Source organism: Siphateles boraxobius, mitochondrion (assembly GCF_051911475.1).
Source record: "Siphateles boraxobius voucher OS 2009-IC-003 18057 mitochondrion, complete genome".
Taxonomy (NCBI): Eukaryota; Metazoa; Chordata; class Actinopteri; order Cypriniformes; family Leuciscidae; genus Siphateles; species Siphateles boraxobius.
The window spans coordinates 1-16,599 of NC_066714.1; the positions used below are offsets into that span (position 1 = coordinate 1).

General features: G+C 44.2%; 13 protein-coding genes and 24 non-coding genes across 37 annotated transcripts, besides 2 other annotated features; 28 read left to right on the plus strand and 9 right to left on the minus strand. All coding sequences in view use genetic code 2, as the record gives it.

Moving 5' to 3' along the window:
• ODE30_mgt01 lies at nucleotides 1–69 on the plus strand. The gene has a single exon. It is a non-coding gene; the product is annotated as a tRNA-Phe (tRNA).
• On the plus strand, nucleotides 70–1,024 carry ODE30_mgr02. Its single transcript has one exon. It is a non-coding gene; the product is annotated as a 12S ribosomal RNA (ribosomal RNA).
• Nucleotides 1,025–1,026: 2 nt separating this feature from the next.
• On the plus strand, nucleotides 1,027–1,098 carry ODE30_mgt02. The gene has a single exon. It is a non-coding gene; the product is annotated as a tRNA-Val (tRNA).
• Nucleotides 1,099–1,117: 19 nt separating this feature from the next.
• ODE30_mgr01 lies at nucleotides 1,118–2,790 on the plus strand. The gene has a single exon. It is a non-coding gene; the product is annotated as a 16S ribosomal RNA (ribosomal RNA).
• ODE30_mgt03 lies at nucleotides 2,791–2,866 on the plus strand. The gene has a single exon. It is a non-coding gene; the product is annotated as a tRNA-Leu (tRNA).
• Nucleotide 2,867: 1 nt separating this feature from the next.
• On the plus strand, nucleotides 2,868–3,842 carry ND1 (NADH dehydrogenase subunit 1). Its single transcript has one exon. It carries the CDS (start codon nucleotides 2,868–2,870, stop codon nucleotides 3,840–3,842), a length of 975 nt encoding a protein of 324 aa, YP_010491943.1.
• A 4-nt stretch (nucleotides 3,843–3,846) lies between these two features.
• Nucleotides 3,847–3,918, plus strand: ODE30_mgt04. The gene has a single exon. It is a non-coding gene; the product is annotated as a tRNA-Ile (tRNA).
• ODE30_mgt05 lies at nucleotides 3,917–3,987 on the minus strand. The gene has a single exon. It is a non-coding gene; the product is annotated as a tRNA-Gln (tRNA).
• A 1-nt stretch (nucleotide 3,988) lies between these two features.
• ODE30_mgt06 lies at nucleotides 3,989–4,057 on the plus strand. Its single transcript has one exon. It is a non-coding gene; the product is annotated as a tRNA-Met (tRNA).
• ND2 (NADH dehydrogenase subunit 2) lies at nucleotides 4,058–5,102 on the plus strand. Its single transcript has one exon. A coding segment is annotated over exon 1 (1,045 nt).
• On the plus strand, nucleotides 5,103–5,173 carry ODE30_mgt07. The gene has a single exon. It is a non-coding gene; the product is annotated as a tRNA-Trp (tRNA).
• A 1-nt stretch (nucleotide 5,174) lies between these two features.
• Nucleotides 5,175–5,243, minus strand: ODE30_mgt08. The gene has a single exon. It is a non-coding gene; the product is annotated as a tRNA-Ala (tRNA).
• Nucleotide 5,244: 1 nt separating this feature from the next.
• ODE30_mgt09 lies at nucleotides 5,245–5,317 on the minus strand. Its single transcript has one exon. It is a non-coding gene; the product is annotated as a tRNA-Asn (tRNA).
• Nucleotides 5,318–5,319: 2 nt separating this feature from the next.
• Nucleotides 5,320–5,349: an origin of replication (origin of L-strand replication).
• On the minus strand, nucleotides 5,349–5,415 carry ODE30_mgt10. Its single transcript has one exon. It is a non-coding gene; the product is annotated as a tRNA-Cys (tRNA).
• Nucleotide 5,416: 1 nt separating this feature from the next.
• Nucleotides 5,417–5,487, minus strand: ODE30_mgt11. The gene has a single exon. It is a non-coding gene; the product is annotated as a tRNA-Tyr (tRNA).
• Nucleotide 5,488: 1 nt separating this feature from the next.
• COX1 (cytochrome c oxidase subunit I) lies at nucleotides 5,489–7,039 on the plus strand. The gene has a single exon. It carries the CDS (start codon nucleotides 5,489–5,491, stop codon nucleotides 7,037–7,039), a length of 1,551 nt encoding a protein of 516 aa, YP_010491945.1.
• ODE30_mgt12 lies at nucleotides 7,040–7,110 on the minus strand. The gene has a single exon. It is a non-coding gene; the product is annotated as a tRNA-Ser (tRNA).
• Nucleotides 7,111–7,113: 3 nt separating this feature from the next.
• On the plus strand, nucleotides 7,114–7,187 carry ODE30_mgt13. The gene has a single exon. It is a non-coding gene; the product is annotated as a tRNA-Asp (tRNA).
• A 12-nt stretch (nucleotides 7,188–7,199) lies between these two features.
• COX2 (cytochrome c oxidase subunit II) lies at nucleotides 7,200–7,890 on the plus strand. Its single transcript has one exon. A coding segment is annotated over exon 1 (691 nt).
• Nucleotides 7,891–7,966, plus strand: ODE30_mgt14. The gene has a single exon. It is a non-coding gene; the product is annotated as a tRNA-Lys (tRNA).
• Nucleotide 7,967: 1 nt separating this feature from the next.
• Nucleotides 7,968–8,132, plus strand: ATP8 (ATP synthase F0 subunit 8). Its single transcript has one exon. It carries the CDS (start codon nucleotides 7,968–7,970, stop codon nucleotides 8,130–8,132), a length of 165 nt encoding a protein of 54 aa, YP_010491947.1.
• ATP6 (ATP synthase F0 subunit 6) lies at nucleotides 8,126–8,809 on the plus strand. The gene has a single exon. The coding sequence runs from the start codon at nucleotides 8,126–8,128 to the stop codon at nucleotides 8,807–8,809; it is 684 nt and encodes a 227-aa protein (YP_010491948.1).
• Nucleotides 8,809–9,593, plus strand: COX3 (cytochrome c oxidase subunit III). Its single transcript has one exon. A coding segment is annotated over exon 1 (785 nt).
• On the plus strand, nucleotides 9,593–9,664 carry ODE30_mgt15. Its single transcript has one exon. It is a non-coding gene; the product is annotated as a tRNA-Gly (tRNA).
• On the plus strand, nucleotides 9,665–10,013 carry ND3 (NADH dehydrogenase subunit 3). The gene has a single exon. A coding segment is annotated over exon 1 (349 nt).
• ODE30_mgt16 lies at nucleotides 10,014–10,082 on the plus strand. Its single transcript has one exon. It is a non-coding gene; the product is annotated as a tRNA-Arg (tRNA).
• Nucleotides 10,083–10,379, plus strand: ND4L (NADH dehydrogenase subunit 4L). The gene has a single exon. The coding sequence runs from the start codon at nucleotides 10,083–10,085 to the stop codon at nucleotides 10,377–10,379; it is 297 nt and encodes a 98-aa protein (YP_010491951.1).
• Nucleotides 10,373–11,754, plus strand: ND4 (NADH dehydrogenase subunit 4). Its single transcript has one exon. A coding segment is annotated over exon 1 (1,382 nt).
• Nucleotides 11,755–11,823, plus strand: ODE30_mgt17. Its single transcript has one exon. It is a non-coding gene; the product is annotated as a tRNA-His (tRNA).
• On the plus strand, nucleotides 11,824–11,892 carry ODE30_mgt18. Its single transcript has one exon. It is a non-coding gene; the product is annotated as a tRNA-Ser (tRNA).
• A 1-nt stretch (nucleotide 11,893) lies between these two features.
• Nucleotides 11,894–11,966, plus strand: ODE30_mgt19. Its single transcript has one exon. It is a non-coding gene; the product is annotated as a tRNA-Leu (tRNA).
• Nucleotides 11,967–13,802, plus strand: ND5 (NADH dehydrogenase subunit 5). Its single transcript has one exon. It carries the CDS (start codon nucleotides 11,967–11,969, stop codon nucleotides 13,800–13,802), a length of 1,836 nt encoding a protein of 611 aa, YP_010491953.1.
• Nucleotides 13,799–14,320, minus strand: ND6 (NADH dehydrogenase subunit 6). The gene has a single exon. It carries the CDS (start codon nucleotides 14,318–14,320, stop codon nucleotides 13,799–13,801), a length of 522 nt encoding a protein of 173 aa, YP_010491954.1.
• Nucleotides 14,321–14,389, minus strand: ODE30_mgt20. Its single transcript has one exon. It is a non-coding gene; the product is annotated as a tRNA-Glu (tRNA).
• Nucleotides 14,390–14,393: 4 nt separating this feature from the next.
• On the plus strand, nucleotides 14,394–15,534 carry CYTB (cytochrome b). Its single transcript has one exon. A coding segment is annotated over exon 1 (1,141 nt).
• ODE30_mgt21 lies at nucleotides 15,535–15,606 on the plus strand. Its single transcript has one exon. It is a non-coding gene; the product is annotated as a tRNA-Thr (tRNA).
• Nucleotides 15,606–15,675, minus strand: ODE30_mgt22. Its single transcript has one exon. It is a non-coding gene; the product is annotated as a tRNA-Pro (tRNA).
• A 47-nt stretch (nucleotides 15,676–15,722) lies between these two features.
• Nucleotides 15,723–16,490: a D loop (control region).
• Nucleotides 16,491–16,599: the final 109 nt, after the last annotated feature.

Consider the following 16,599-nt stretch of genomic DNA (forward strand, 5'->3'; position numbering starts at 1 on the left):
GCTAGCGTAGCTTAATACAAAGCATAACACTGAAGATGTTAAGATGGGCCCTGAGAAGCTCCGCGTGCACAAAGGCATGGTCCTGACCTTATTATCAGCTCTAACCCAACTTACACATGCAAGTCTCCGCAGTCCTGTGAGTACGCCCTTAATCCCCTGCCCGGGGACGAGGAGCGGGCATCAGGCACAAGTTTTTAGCCCAAGACGCCTGGCCAAGCCACACCCCCAAGGGAATTCAGCAGTGATAAATATTAAGCCATAAGTGAAAACTTGACTCAGTCAGGGTTAAGAGGGCCGGTAAAACTCGTGCCAGCCACCGCGGTTAAACGAGAGGCCCTAGTTGATGATATAACGGCGTAAAGGGTGGTTAAGGAAAGCAAATAATAAAGCCGAATGGCCCTTTGGCTGTCATACGCTTCTAGGTGTCCGAAGCCCAATATACGAAAGTAGCTTTAGAGAAGCCCACCTGACACCACGAAAGCTGAGAAACAAACTGGGATTAGATACCCCACTATGCTCAGCCATAAACTTAGATGTCCAACTACAATTAGACGTCCGCCCGGGTACTACGAGCATTAGCTTGAAACCCAAAGGACCTGACGGTGCCTTAGACCCCCCTAGAGGAGCCTGTTCTAGAACCGATAACCCTCGTTAAACCTCACCACTTCTAGCCACCCCAGCCTATATACCGCCGTCGTCAGCTTACCCTGTGAAGGCAATAAAAGTAAGCAAAATGGGTACAACCCAGAACGTCAGGTCGAGGTGTAGCGTACGAAGCGGGAAGAAATGGGCTACATTTTCTATCATAGAACACTACGGATATGCAACATGAAATGGTGCTTGAAGGAGGATTTAGTAGTAAAAAGGAAACAGCGTGTCCTTTTGAACCCGGCTCTGAGGCGCGTACACACCGCCCGTCACTCTCCCCTGTCGAAATGCAATGAAGATAAATAACACCAAAGCGCTGACAAGGGGAGGCAAGTCGTAACATGGTAAGTGTACCGGAAGGTGCACTTGGATTAAATTCAGGGTGTGGCTGAGTTAGTTAAGCATCTCACTTACACCGAGAAGACATCCATGCAAGTTGGATCACCCTGAGCCAAACAGCTAGCTTGATTAATAATATAATTTAACAATATTCATAACAGAACATGGCCTAACACCATAAACTAAACCATTTTTTTACCTAAGTACGGGAGACGGAAAAGGTTCAACCTAAAGCGATAGAGAAAGTACCGCAAGGGAAAGCTGAAAGAGAAATGAAACAACCCATATAAGCACTAAAAAACAAAGACTAAACCTTGTACCTTTTGCATCATGATTTAGCCAGCACCCTCAAGCGAAGAGACCTTTAGTTTGAAATCCCGAAACCAGGTGAGCTACCCCGAGACAGCCTATATTATTTAGGGCTAACCCGTCTCTGTGGCAAAAGAGTGGGAAGAGCTCCGGGTAGAAGTGACAGACCTACCGAACCTGGTGATAGCTGGTTATCTGAGAAGTGGATAGAAGTTCAGCCTCATGCACCCCAAATCAGCATATACATTATTAGGACACTGAGGGAAACACATGAGAGTTAGTTGAAAGGGGTACAGCCCTTTTAACAAAGGATACAACCTTTACAGGAGGATAAAGATCATAATACATAAAACACACTGTTTTAGTGGGCCTAAAAGCAGCCATCTAAATAGAAAGCGTTAAAGCTCAGACAGAAAGGAGTTTATTATACCGATAAAAAATCTAATTCCCCTACTTATATCAGATCAACCCATGCCTACATGGAAGAGATTATGCTAAAATGAGTAACAAGAAGACCTGCGCTTCTCCTCGCACAAGTGTAAACCAGATCGGACAAGCCGCTGGAACTTAACGAACCCAACCCAAGAGGGCAATGTGGATAACAAAAACTTCAAGAAAAGGCCACAATTAAACAAATCGTTAACCCCACACTGGAGTGCTATTTTATAAAGGAAAGACTAAAGGATGGGGAAGGAACTCGGCAAACACAAGCCTCGCCTGTTTACCAAAAACATCGCCTCCTGCAACTAAATTGAGTATAGGAGGTCCAGCCTGCCCAGTGACTACGGGTTCAACGGCCGCGGTATTTTGACCGTGCAAAGGTAGCGCAATCACTTGTCTCTTAAATAGAGACCTGTATGAATGGCTAGACGAGGGCTTAACTGTCTCCCCTATCAAGTCAGTGAAATTGATCTATCCGTGCAGAAGCGGGTGTGACAATACAAGACGAGAAGACCCTTTGGAGCTTAAGGTACAAATTTAAGCACGTTAAACAACTCCATAAAAAGTGAGAACTTAGTGATATATGAAATTTTACCTTCGGTTGGGGCGACCGCGGAGGAGAGACAAGCCTCCGAGTGGACTGGGCCAAACCCCTAAAGCTAATAGAGACATCTACAAGCCGCAGAATATCTGACCAAAAATGATCCGACCATATTGGCCGATCAACGAACCAAGTTACCCTAGGGATAACAGCGCAATCCCCTCCCAGAGTCCATATCGACGAGGGGGTTTACGACCTCGATGTTGGATCAGGACATCCTAATGGTGCAGCCGCTATTAAGGGTTCGTTTGTTCAACGATTAAAGTCCTACGTGATCTGAGTTCAGACCGGAGTAATCCAGGTCAGTTTCTATCTGTAACGCTACTTTTCCTAGTACGAAAGGATTGGAAAAGAGGGGCCCATGCTTAAGGCACGCCCCGCCCCAAATTAATGAAAACAAATAAATTAAGTAAAGGGAGGGCCAAAACCCCTGCCGTTCAAGATAAGGACATACTGGGGTGGCAGAGCATGGTAAATTGCGAAAGGCCTAAGCCCTTTAAATCAGAGGTTCAAGTCCTCTTCCCAGTTCATGCTAAACACCCTGATGACCCATCTAGTTAACCCCCTTGCCTATATTGTGCCCGTCCTATTGGCCGTGGCCTTCCTAACCCTTCTAGAACGAAAGGTACTAGGGTATATACAGTTACGCAAAGGGCCTAATGTGGTTGGACCTTATGGGTTATTACAACCCATCGCCGACGGGTTAAAACTTTTTATTAAAGAGCCCATCCGCCCCTCTACCTCCTCCCCCTTTTTATTTTTAGCCACCCCTGTTCTTGCACTAACTCTAGCCATGACACTATGAGCACCCATGCCCATGCCTTACCCCGTCATTGACCTTAACTTAGGGGTCCTGTTTATTTTAGCCCTGTCAAGCCTTGCAGTGTACTCTATTCTTGGGTCCGGCTGAGCATCAAATTCAAAATATGCACTAATTGGCGCCCTCCGGGCAGTCGCCCAAACAATTTCATATGAGGTAAGTCTCGGACTTATTCTCCTCTCAGTAATTGTCTTTTCTGGTGGCTACACTCTTCAGACTTTTAACACGGCACAAGAGAGTATCTGACTATTAGCCCCTGCATGACCCCTCGCCGCAATATGATACATCTCAACCCTAGCAGAAACTAACCGCGCGCCCTTTGATTTAACAGAAGGTGAATCAGAACTTGTATCAGGCTTCAACGTAGAATATGCAGGGGGGCCCTTTGCTTTGTTTTTCCTGGCCGAGTACGCAAACATTTTATTAATAAACACTCTGTCCGCCGTGTTATTTATAGGGACATCGCATTTTCCAGGCGTGCCAGAACTGGCAACAGTTGGCCTAATAATTAAGGCCTCACTATTATCTGTGGTATTCCTCTGGGTCCGAGCTTCTTACCCACGATTTCGGTACGACCAGCTCATGCATCTGGTATGAAAGAATTTTCTCCCTCTAACACTGGCCCTTGTATTATGACACATCTCTCTTCCTATTGCACTAGCGGGCCTTCCACCACAACTCTAGCTTAGGAACTGTGCCCGAATGCCTAGGGACCACTTTGATAGAGTGGCTAATAGGGGCTAAAATCCCCTCAGTTCTTAGAAAGAAGGGAGTCGAACCCATGCCCAAGAGATCAAAACTCTTAGTGCTTCCTCTACACCACTCTCTAAGATAGGGTCAGCTAATTAAGCTTTCGGGCCCATACCCCGAACATGACGGTTAAAATCCCTCCTCTATCAATGAACCCCTACGTACTTATGACCCTGCTATCAAGCTTGGGGCTGGGAACCACCCTAACCTTTGCCAGCTCCCACTGACTGCTGGCTTGAATAGGGCTAGAGATTAATACCTTAGCAATTATTCCCTTGATGGCACAGCACCACCACCCCCGTGCGGTAGAGGCGACCACAAAATACTTTCTAACCCAAGCCACCGCGGCAGCTATAATTCTGTTTGCGAGTATAACAAATGCCTGAATTACAGGGAGCTGAGATATAAATAATATATCAAATCCCATTGCCAGCGCAATAGTTATTGCTGCCCTAGCACTTAAAATTGGACTAGCACCTATACACTTCTGAATACCTGAAGTTATACAAGGACTAGATCTTTTGACCGGACTAATTTTATCCACCTGACAAAAGCTTGCCCCTCTTGCCCTTATTATTCAAACAGCCCAGGCTATTGACCCCCTACTGCTGACTGCCCTAGGCCTTTTATCCACGCTAATTGGCGGTTGAGGGGGACTAAACCAGACTCAGCTTCGGAAAATTCTAGCCTACTCCTCAATCGCGCACATGGGCTGAATGATTATTGTTCTCCAATACGCCCCACAGCTCACCCTTCTTGCGCTACTAACCTATATTTTTATAACATCCGCAGCCTTCCTTACCCTAAAAGTCTCCTCCGCCACAAAGATTAACACCCTCGCAACTGTCTGATCAAAAAACCCTATCTTAGCAGCAACCACTCCCTTGGTATTGTTGTCATTAGGAGGCCTGCCTCCCCTTACTGGGTTCATACCAAAGTGACTTATCTTACAGGAGTTGGCAAAACAAGACCTCCCCCTTACCGCCACAATTATAGCTCTCGCAGCCCTCCTCAGCCTCTACTTCTACCTGCGGCTCTGCTATGCAATAGCACTTACTATTTCCCCTAACACCATTAATTCAACCACCCCCTGGCGGGTTCGGACAACCCAAGCCTCCCTCCCTTTAGCCCTAACTACCACGTTAGCACTGGGCCTTCTCCCCATAACCCCAGCTATTGTAATGCTAATCACCTAGGGGCTTAGGATAGCATTAGACCAAGAGCCTTCAAAGCTCTAAGCAGAAGTGAAAATCTTCTAGCCCCTGATAAGACCTACAAGAGTTTATCTTGCATTTTCTAATTGCAAATCAAATGTTTTTGTTAAACTAAGGCCTTTCTAGATGGGAAGGCCTCGATCCTACAAACTCTTAGTTAACAGCTAAGCGCTCAAGCCAGCGAGCATCCATCTACTTTTCCCGCCGCGGCCTAGTAAGGCGGGAAAAGCCCCGGCAGGGGTTATTCTGCGTTTCTGGATTTGCAATCCAACGTGATACTTCACCACGAGGCTTTGATAGGGAGAGGACTTAAACCTCTGTCTTCGGGGCTACAACCCACCGCCTGGACGCTCGGCTACCCTACCTGTGGCAATTACACGCTGATTCTTTTCTACAAATCACAAAGACATTGGTACCCTCTATCTTGTATTTGGTGCCTGAGCAGGAATGGTGGGAACCGCTTTAAGCCTCCTTATTCGGGCTGAATTAAGCCAACCCGGATCACTCCTAGGTGATGACCAAATTTATAATGTTATTGTTACCGCTCATGCCTTCGTAATAATTTTCTTTATAGTAATGCCAATTCTTATCGGGGGGTTCGGGAATTGACTCGTCCCCCTAATGATTGGTGCACCTGACATAGCATTCCCGCGCATAAATAATATAAGCTTCTGACTTCTTCCTCCATCGTTCCTCCTATTGCTAGCCTCTTCTGGTGTTGAGGCCGGAGCTGGGACAGGGTGAACAGTATACCCCCCACTCGCAGGCAACTTGGCCCACGCGGGGGCATCAGTTGATCTAACAATCTTCTCACTGCACCTAGCAGGTGTTTCATCAATCTTAGGGGCAGTAAACTTTATTACCACAATTATTAACATAAAACCCCCAGCTATCTCCCAATATCAAACACCCCTCTTCGTTTGAGCCGTACTTGTGACAGCCGTTCTTCTTCTCTTATCACTACCAGTTCTAGCCGCCGGAATTACAATGCTTCTTACAGATCGAAATCTTAACACCACCTTCTTTGACCCGGCAGGAGGAGGAGATCCAATCTTATATCAACACCTGTTCTGATTCTTTGGCCACCCAGAGGTCTATATTTTAATTTTACCCGGATTTGGTATTATTTCACATGTCGTAGCCTATTATGCCGGTAAAAAAGAACCATTTGGTTATATGGGAATAGTTTGAGCCATGATGGCCATTGGCCTTCTTGGGTTTATCGTCTGAGCCCATCACATATTCACTGTTGGAATAGACGTAGACACCCGTGCCTACTTCACATCTGCAACAATAATTATTGCTATCCCAACCGGTGTAAAGGTATTTAGCTGACTTGCTACACTCCACGGAGGCTCTATTAAATGAGAGACCCCTATACTATGAGCCTTGGGCTTTATTTTCCTTTTCACGGTCGGAGGACTAACAGGAATCGTTCTAGCTAATTCATCCCTTGATATTGTTCTTCATGATACCTACTACGTTGTTGCCCACTTCCATTATGTATTATCAATAGGAGCTGTATTTGCCATCATGGCAGCTTTCGTTCACTGGTTTCCTTTATTTTCAGGGTATACCCTAAATGATACTTGAACAAAAATCCATTTTGGGGTAATATTTATTGGTGTCAACCTGACATTTTTCCCACAACACTTCCTAGGCCTAGCAGGTATGCCACGGCGATACTCTGATTACCCGGACGCCTATGCCCTATGAAATACAGTATCATCTATTGGGTCACTTATTTCATTGGTAGCAGTAATCATGTTTCTATTTATCTTATGAGAAGCCTTTGCTGCCAAACGAGAAGTATCCTCAGTAGAACTAACTACAACAAATGTAGAATGACTCCACGGTTGTCCCCCACCATATCACACATTTGAGGAGCCAGCATTTGTGCAAGTTCAATCAAACTAACGAGAAAGGGAGGAATTGAACCCCCATGTACTGGTTTCAAGCCAGCCACATAACCACTCTGTCACTTTCTTTTAGAGATATTAGTAAAATATGAATATTACATCACCTTGTCGAGGTGAAATTGCTGGTTAAATCCCAGCATGTCTTAAATCAGAACTTAATGGCACATCCCACACAACTAGGATTCCAAGACGCGGCATCACCCGTTATAGAAGAACTTCTTCACTTCCACGACCACACCCTAATAATTGTCTTTCTAATTAGCACTCTAGTACTCTACATTATTGTTGCAATGGTCTCAACTAAGCTTACGAATAAATACATTTTAGATTCTCAAGAAATCGAAATTGTATGAACGGTTCTACCGGCTGTTATTCTGGTTTTAATTGCCCTCCCCTCACTTCGTATTTTATATCTTATAGACGAAATTAATGATCCCCACCTAACGATTAAAGCTATAGGACACCAATGGTACTGAAGCTATGAATATACGGATTACGAAGACCTAGGCTTTGACTCCTACATAATCCCAACCCAAGACCTCACACCAGGTCAATTCCGGCTCCTAGAAACAGACCACCGAATAGTAGTTCCAATAGAGTCACCAGTTCGTGTGCTCGTATCGGCCGAAGACGTATTGCATTCTTGAGCCGTCCCATCTTTAGGTGTAAAAATAGACGCAGTTCCAGGACGATTAAACCAAACTGCCTTTATCGCCTCACGCCCAGGTGTGTTTTATGGACAGTGCTCTGAAATCTGTGGGGCCAATCATAGCTTTATGCCTATTGTAGTTGAAGCCGTCCCACTAGAACACTTTGAAAGCTGATCCTCATTAATACTAGAAGACGCCTCACTAGAAAGCTAATTATTGGACAAAGCGTTGGCCTTTTAAGCCAAAGTTTGGTGACTACCGACCACCTCTAGTGAAATGCCTCAACTTAACCCCAGCCCCTGATTCGCAATTCTAGTATTTTCATGGGTCGTTTTCCTTACCATTATTCCGACCAAAGTCCTGAACCACACAACACCAAATGAACCAGCCCCAATAAGTGAAGAGAAACATAAAACTGAGCCCTGAAACTGACCATGATAGTAAGCTTTTTTGATCAATTCGCAAGCCCATCCTTTCTAGGAATTCCACTTATTGCCATTGCAATTGCACTTCCCTGAGTATTATTCCCAACCCCTCCGTCCCGGTGGGTAAATAACCGACTCATTACTATTCAAACATGATTTATTAACCGATTTACCAATCAACTAATAATGCCACTAAATACAGGAGGACATAAATGGGCCCTGCTACTCGCCTCTTTGATAGTTTTCCTTATTACAATTAATATACTAGGCCTCCTACCATATACCTTTACCCCTACAACGCAACTATCGCTGAATATAGGACTTGCTGTGCCGCTATGACTTGCGACAGTAATTATTGGAATGCGAAATCAACCAACAGTGGCTCTTGGCCATCTACTGCCGGAGGGGACCCCAATCCCCTTAATCCCTGTGTTGATTATTATTGAGACAATTAGCCTGTTCATCCGGCCGCTAGCATTAGGGGTCCGACTTACCGCCAACTTAACTGCAGGCCACCTACTAATTCAACTTATTGCCACCGCTGTCTTTGTACTATTGCCCTTAATACCAACAGTGGCTATCCTAACCGCCACCGTTCTCTTCCTCTTAACCCTTCTAGAGGTTGCAGTGGCAATAATTCAAGCTTACGTATTCGTACTACTCCTAAGCCTCTATTTACAAGAAAACGTTTAATGGCCCACCAAGCACATGCATATCATATGGTTGATCCAAGCCCATGACCACTAACCGGAGCCGTCGGTGCTCTACTAATAACATCCGGCCTAGCAATCTGGTTTCACTTCCACTCAGTAACACTAATAACCCTTGGTCTTATTCTTCTGCTTCTTACAATGTTTCAATGATGACGTGATGTAATTCGAGAGGGGACTTTCCAGGGTCATCACACCCCGCCTGTACAAAAAGGACTACGCTATGGAATAATCCTATTTATTACTTCTGAAGTATTCTTCTTTCTGGGCTTCTTTTGAGCCTTTTATCACTCAAGTTTGGCACCAACACCTGAGCTTGGGGGATGCTGACCTCCCACAGGAGTCACCACACTTGACCCATTTGAAGTCCCCCTCCTTAATACAGCCGTACTGCTAGCATCTGGCGTAACAGTTACCTGAGCACATCACAGTATCATAGAAGGCGAACGAAAACAGGCTATTCAGTCCCTAGCACTTACAATTCTCCTAGGACTTTACTTTACTGCCCTTCAAGCAATAGAGTACTACGAAGCGCCTTTTACAATTGCGGACGGAGTATATGGCTCTACATTCTTCGTAGCCACAGGCTTCCACGGGCTCCATGTTATTATTGGGTCAACCTTCCTGGCCGTATGCTTTATCCGCCAAATTCAGTACCACTTTACATCTGAGCATCACTTCGGTTTTGAAGCCGCTGCCTGATACTGACACTTCGTTGACGTAGTATGACTATTCCTTTACGTATCAATCTATTGATGAGGCTCATATCTTTCTAGTATTAAAGTTAGTACAAATGACTTCCAATCATTTAGTCTTGGTTAGACCCCAGGGAAAGATAATGAACCTAATTACGACTATCTTCGCCATTACAATGGCCTTATCATCAATTTTAGCAGTTGTATCTTTCTGACTGCCACAGATAAACCCGGACGCAGAAAAGCTCTCACCCTATGAATGCGGCTTTGACCCATTAGGATCCGCCCGACTACCCTTCTCACTCCGGTTCTTCTTAGTAGCAATCCTATTCCTTTTGTTTGACTTAGAAATCGCACTCCTCCTCCCCCTGCCCTGAGGAGATCAACTCCACAATCCAACCGGAACATTCTTTTGAGCCACCACAGTTTTAATTCTACTAACCCTCGGACTAATTTACGAATGAACCCAGGGGGGCCTAGAATGAGCGGAATAGGGAGTTAGTCCAAAGAAGACCTCTGATTTCGGCTCAGAAGATCGTGGTTTAAGTCCATGACTCCCTTATGACACCAGTACATTTTAGTTTTAGCTCAGCATTTATTCTAGGGCTTATAGGACTAGCATTTCATCGCACACACCTTCTCTCCGCGTTACTATGTCTAGAGGGGATAATGCTCTCATTATTTATTGCGCTAGCCTTATGAGCAATACAATTTGAATCAACAAGCTTCTCTACTGCACCTATACTTCTTCTAGCTTTCTCCGCTTGTGAGGCAAGCACAGGTCTTGCACTCCTAGTAGCCACAGCCCGGACTCACGGCACCGACCGACTGCAGAACCTTAATCTTCTACAATGCTAAAGGTATTAGTTCCCACAATTATGTTATTTCCAACAATCTGATTAGCCCCTCCCAAATGGTTATGAACGGCCGCAACGGCCCATAGCCTATTGATTGCGCTCATTAGTCTCTCATGACTTACATGGACATCAGAAACTGGGTGAGCCACGTCTGGCCTGTATTTAGGTACAGACCCTCTCTCTACCCCCCTTCTGGTGTTAACATGCTGACTACTCCCTTTAATAATCTTAGCCAGCCAGAATCACGTTAACCCTGAGCCAATTAGCCGGCAACGCCTCTATATTATACTTCTTGCCTCGCTCCAAACTTTCCTAATCATGGCATTCGGCGCCACAGAAATCATCATATTCTATATTATGTTTGAAGCTACGCTTATCCCAACCCTTATTATTATTACCCGATGGGGTAATCAGACCGAGCGCCTCAGCGCAGGCACCTATTTTCTATTTTATACCTTAGCAGGCTCCCTACCCCTCTTAGTTGCTCTACTTCTCCTCCAGCAATCCACGGGGACTTTATCCATATTAGTAATTCAGTACGCTCAACCGCTATTACTTGACTCCTGGGGCCACAAAATCTGATGGGCAGCTTGTTTAATTGCCTTTCTAGTAAAAATACCCCTGTATGGAGTACATTTGTGACTGCCAAAAGCACACGTAGAGGCCCCTATTGCAGGGTCTATAGTACTAGCGGCTGTTCTACTTAAACTCGGGGGCTATGGAATAATACGAGTTATAATTATATTAGACCCACTCTCTAAAGAATTAATCTATCCTTTTATTATTTTAGCACTGTGGGGTATTATCATGACCGGATCTATTTGTTTACGGCAGACAGACCTTAAATCACTGATTGCCTACTCATCTGTAAGCCATATGGGACTCGTAGCGGGGGGTATTTTAATTCAGACTCCTTGAGGTTTCTCAGGGGCAATCATTTTAATAATTGCCCACGGCCTAGTATCATCTATATTATTTTGCCTAGCCAACACCGCATATGAGCGAACACATAGTCGCACCATAATTCTTGCTCGAGGCCTACAGGTAATCTTTCCACTAACGGCAGTATGATGGTTTATTGCTAACCTCGCTAACCTAGCATTACCACCCCTACCTAACCTAATAGGAGAACTCATAATTATTACAACTCTATTTAACTGATCCCCCTGAACCATTGCACTTACAGGGTTAGGCACACTGATTACCGCAAGCTACTCCCTTTATTTATTCTTAATATCTCAGCGCGGCCCGGCACCAAGCCATATTACAGAACTGCCCCCCTTTCACACCCGAGAACATCTATTGATAGCCCTCCACCTAATTCCGGTAGTTCTACTTATGACAAAGCCTGAACTCATATGAGGCTGGTGCTACTAGTAAGTATAGTTTAATTAAAATATTAGATTGTGATTCTAAAGACGGGGGTTAAAACCCCCTTACTCACCAAGGAAGGACAGACATCAGTAAGTACTGCTAATCCTTATGCACCGAGGTTAAAATCCTCGGCTTCCTTACGCTCCTGAAGGATAATAGTTCATCCATTGGTCTTAGGAACCAAAGACTCTTGGTGCAAATCCAAGCGGGAACTATGAACTCGGTAGCCCTAATTATATCATCCTCACTTATCTTAGTCCTCGCAGTCCTTGTTTTCCCTCTACTAATGACACTAAACCCACAGCCCCAAAAACCAGAATGAGCAGATACACATGTTAAGACTGCCGTTAGCACCGCATTTTTCATTAGCCTGCTACCACTTATAATCTTCCTTGACCAAGGGGTAGAAAGCGTTACCACAAACTGGCAATGAATAAACACACAAGTATTCGACGCAAATATCAGCTTTAAATTTGACCACTATTCCCTTATTTTTACTCCAATTGCCCTATACGTTACCTGATCAATTTTAGAGTTCGCATTATGATATATACATTCAGACCCGTACACAAACCGGTTCTTTAAGTATCTACTCTTATTCCTAGTGGCCATAATTACCCTAGTCACAGCTAATAATATATTTCAATTATTCATCGGATGAGAAGGGGTAGGCATTATATCTTTTTTATTAATCGGCTGGTGACACGGACGGGCAGACGCCAACACAGCCGCCCTCCAGGCAGTCATCTATAACCGTGTTGGGGACATTGGCCTAATTTTAGCCATGGCCTGATTCGCGATCAACCTAAACTCTTGAGAAATCCAGCAAATATTCTTTCTATCAAAAAACTTTGACATAACAATCCCCCTAGTCGGACTCATTCTAGCAGCAACAGGAAAATCGGCCCAATTCGGCCTACATCCCTGGCTCCCTTCTGCCATAGAGGGCCCCACACCAGTATCTGCCCTACTTCACTCTAGTACCATAGTTGTTGCCGGAATCTTCTTATTAATTCGCCTTCACCCCCTTATGGAAAATAACAAGCTAGCCCTAACAATTTGCCTATGCCTAGGCGCACTAACCACTTTATTCACAGCCACTTGTGCCCTAACCCAAAATGACATCAAGAAGATTGTAGCTTTTTCAACATCAAGTCAACTCGGACTAATGATGGTTACAATTGGCCTAAATCAGCCACAGCTGGCATTTCTTCACATCTGCACACACGCGTTCTTTAAGGCCATATTGTTTTTGTGCTCCGGATCAATTATTCACAGCCTAAATGACGAACAAGACATTCGGAAAATAGGAGGACTCCACAAGCTTATACCCGCCACCTCAACCTACCTTACAATTGGTAGCCTTGCACTGACAGGCACTCCATTTCTAGCCGGGTTCTTTTCGAAAGATGCCATTATTGAAGCCCTAAACACCTCTTATCTTAACGCCTGAGCCTTAACCCTAACACTAATTGCCACCTCATTTACCGCAGTATACAGCTTCCGGGTCGTATACTTTGTAACCATGGGATCCCCTCGATTTTTGCCATTATCCCCAATCAACGAAAACAACCCTTTAGTAATTAACCCTATCAAGCGACTTGCTTGAGGAAGTATTGTTGCAGGACTTATCATTACATATAATTTTCTCCCCTTAAAAACGCCTGTTATAACAATACCCGTTACCCTTAAATTAGCAGCCCTTATTGTAACTATTGTAGGGCTCCTAGTTGCCATGGAACTTGCATCCATAACTAGTAAACAAGTTAAAGTTATTCCCACAATCCCTGCACACCACTTTTCAAACATGCTCGGCTATTTCCCTGCACTAATTCACCGGCTCTCCCCGAAGGCCAACCTGGTCTTAGGACAGTCGGCCGCCACGAAACTTGACCAAACATGGTTTCAGACTGCAGGACCAAAAGGATTAACACTCGCTCAAATTACAATGGCAAAAATGCTGAATGATATTCAACTAGGCATAATTAAAACATATTTAACCGTCTTCCTTTTAACCACAACCTTAGCAATCCTCTTAGTTCTTATTTAAACTGCCCGGAGGCTGCCACGACTCAAACCTCGGGTAAGCTCCAACACCACAAGCAACGTTAAAAGTAGCACCCAAGCGCAAATAACTAATATTGCACCCCCAGAAGAATATATTACAGCTACCCCACCAACATCCCCCCGTAGTGTGGAAAATTCTTTTAACCCGTCAATAATTACTCAAGAACCTTCATGTCACTCCCCTCAGAATAATCCAGCTATCAAAATAACGCCCACCGCGTAAGTTAAGACGTACCCAGCCACCGAACGACTCCCCCAAGCCTCTGGGAAAGGCTCAGCGGCTAAAGCTGCCGAGTAGGCAAACACCACAAGCATCCCCCCTAGATAGATCAAGAAAAGAACGAGGGATAGAAAAGACCCCCCGCAACCCACTAATACCCCGCATCCGACCCCCGCCGCCACTACCAAACCTAAGGCAGCAAAATAGGGCGTAGGGTTAGACGCAACAGCAATCAACCCTACAATTAAAGCTACTAGTAATAAAAACACAAGATAGGTCATAATTCCTGCTCAGACTTTAACCGAGACCAATGACTTGAAGAACCACCGTTGTAATTCAACTACAGGAACAATAATGGCAAGCCTACGAAAAACTCATCCGCTAATAAAAATCGCCAACGATGCACTAGTTGATCTCCCGACGCCCTCTAATATCTCAGTAATATGAAACTTTGGGTCCCTCCTAGGATTATGTTTAATTACCCAAATTCTGACCGGGTTATTTTTAGCCATGCACTACACCTCTGATATCTCAACCGCATTCTCATCAGTCGCCCACATCTGCCGAGACGTAAATTATGGCTGACTCATCCGAAGCCTACACGCTAATGGAGCATCCTTCTTCTTCATCTGTATTTACATACACATTGCCCGAGGCCTATATTACGGGTCATATCTTTATAAAGAAACCTGAAATATTGGTGTCGTCCTACTCCTTTTAGTTATAATAACCGCCTTCGTGGGCTACGTACTTCCATGAGGCCAAATATCTTTTTGAGGCGCCACAGTAATTACAAATCTACTATCAGCAGTCCCTTATATAGGAGACACTCTTGTTCAATGAATTTGAGGAGGCTTCTCAGTAGACAACGCAACGCTAACACGATTCTTCGCCTTCCATTTCCTCCTGCCTTTTGTTATCGCCGGCGCGACCATCCTACACTTACTATTTCTACACGAGACCGGCTCAAACAACCCGGCCGGGCTGAACTCTGATGCGGATAAAGTTTCTTTCCATCCATACTTCTCATACAAGGACCTTCTTGGCTTCGTGCTAATACTACTAGCCCTTACATCATTAGCATTATTCTCCCCCAACCTATTAGGTGACTCGGAAAATTTTATTCCAGCAAACCCCCTAGTCACTCCCCCACATATCCAGCCCGAATGATATTTCTTATTTGCCTACGCCATCCTACGATCTATTCCCAATAAACTAGGAGGGGTCCTAGCACTACTGTTTAGTATTCTTGTATTACTAGTCGTGCCAGTTCTACACACCTCAAAACAACGAGGACTAACCTTCCGCCCCGTGACCCAATTCCTATTCTGAACTCTAGTGGCAGATATACTAATTTTAACATGAATTGGGGGCATACCTGTAGAACACCCATATATTGTTATTGGCCAAGCAGCATCAATTCTATACTTTGCACTTTTCCTCATTCTTGTCCCACTAGCAGGATGAGTAGAAAACAAAGCACTGAAATGAGCTTGCCCTAGTAGCTTAGCCTAAAAGCATCGGTCTTGTAATCCGAAGATCGAGGGTTAAACCCCCTCCTAGTGCCCAGAAAAAGGAGATTTTAACTCCCACCCCTGGCTCCCAAAGCCAGAATTCTAAGTTAAACTATCTTCTGGTAGTAACCTATATGGTTGCTGCATGATATATATTTATGTACTGTGTTAGTACATATATATGTATTATCACCATTCATTTATATTAACCTAAAAGCAAGTACTAACGTCCAAGACGTACATACCCAAATCGTTAAAACTCACAAATAATTTATTTTAAGCTGGGAAATAGGTTTTTCCCCTACATATGGCTCTCAAAACTTTCCTTGAAATAAACAACTAAGGTTTAGTTTAATCATATTAATGTAGTAAGAGACCACCAACCGGTTCATATAAGGCATACTATTAATGATAGAATCAGGGACACAAAATGTGGGGGTAGCACACTGTGAATTATTCCTTGCATCTGGTTCCTATTTCAGGTCCATAATTATAAAACTCCACCCTCTATTAATTATACTGGCATCTGATTAATGGTGTAATTACATACTCCTCGTTACCCAACATGCCGAGCGTTCATTTATATGCATAGGGGTTCTCTTTTTTGGTTTCCTTTCACTTTGCATTTCAGAGTGTAAACGCAAATGATATATAAGGTAGTGCGTTTCCTTGCATGAATTAAACTAGGTTCATTATTAAAAGACATAACTTAAGAATTACATATTACTCTATCAAGTGCATAACATATTATCCTTTCTTCAACTTACCCTGATATATATACCCCCCCTTTTGGCTTTTGCGCGACAAACCCCCCTACCCCCTACGCTCAGCGAATCCTGTATTCCTTGTCAAACCCCGAAACCAAGGAAGGCTCGAGAACGTGCCAGCTAACAAGTTGAAATATAGGTTAGCCATCCGCGTTATATATATATATATACGTGTCATATCGACCCATCACAATTAATATTTCCAAAAAATTAGCCTAAAAATTTCTACTGAGCTCGTCACTAATTTTCTCAATGCTAAAAAGTCCAACATATTTGACC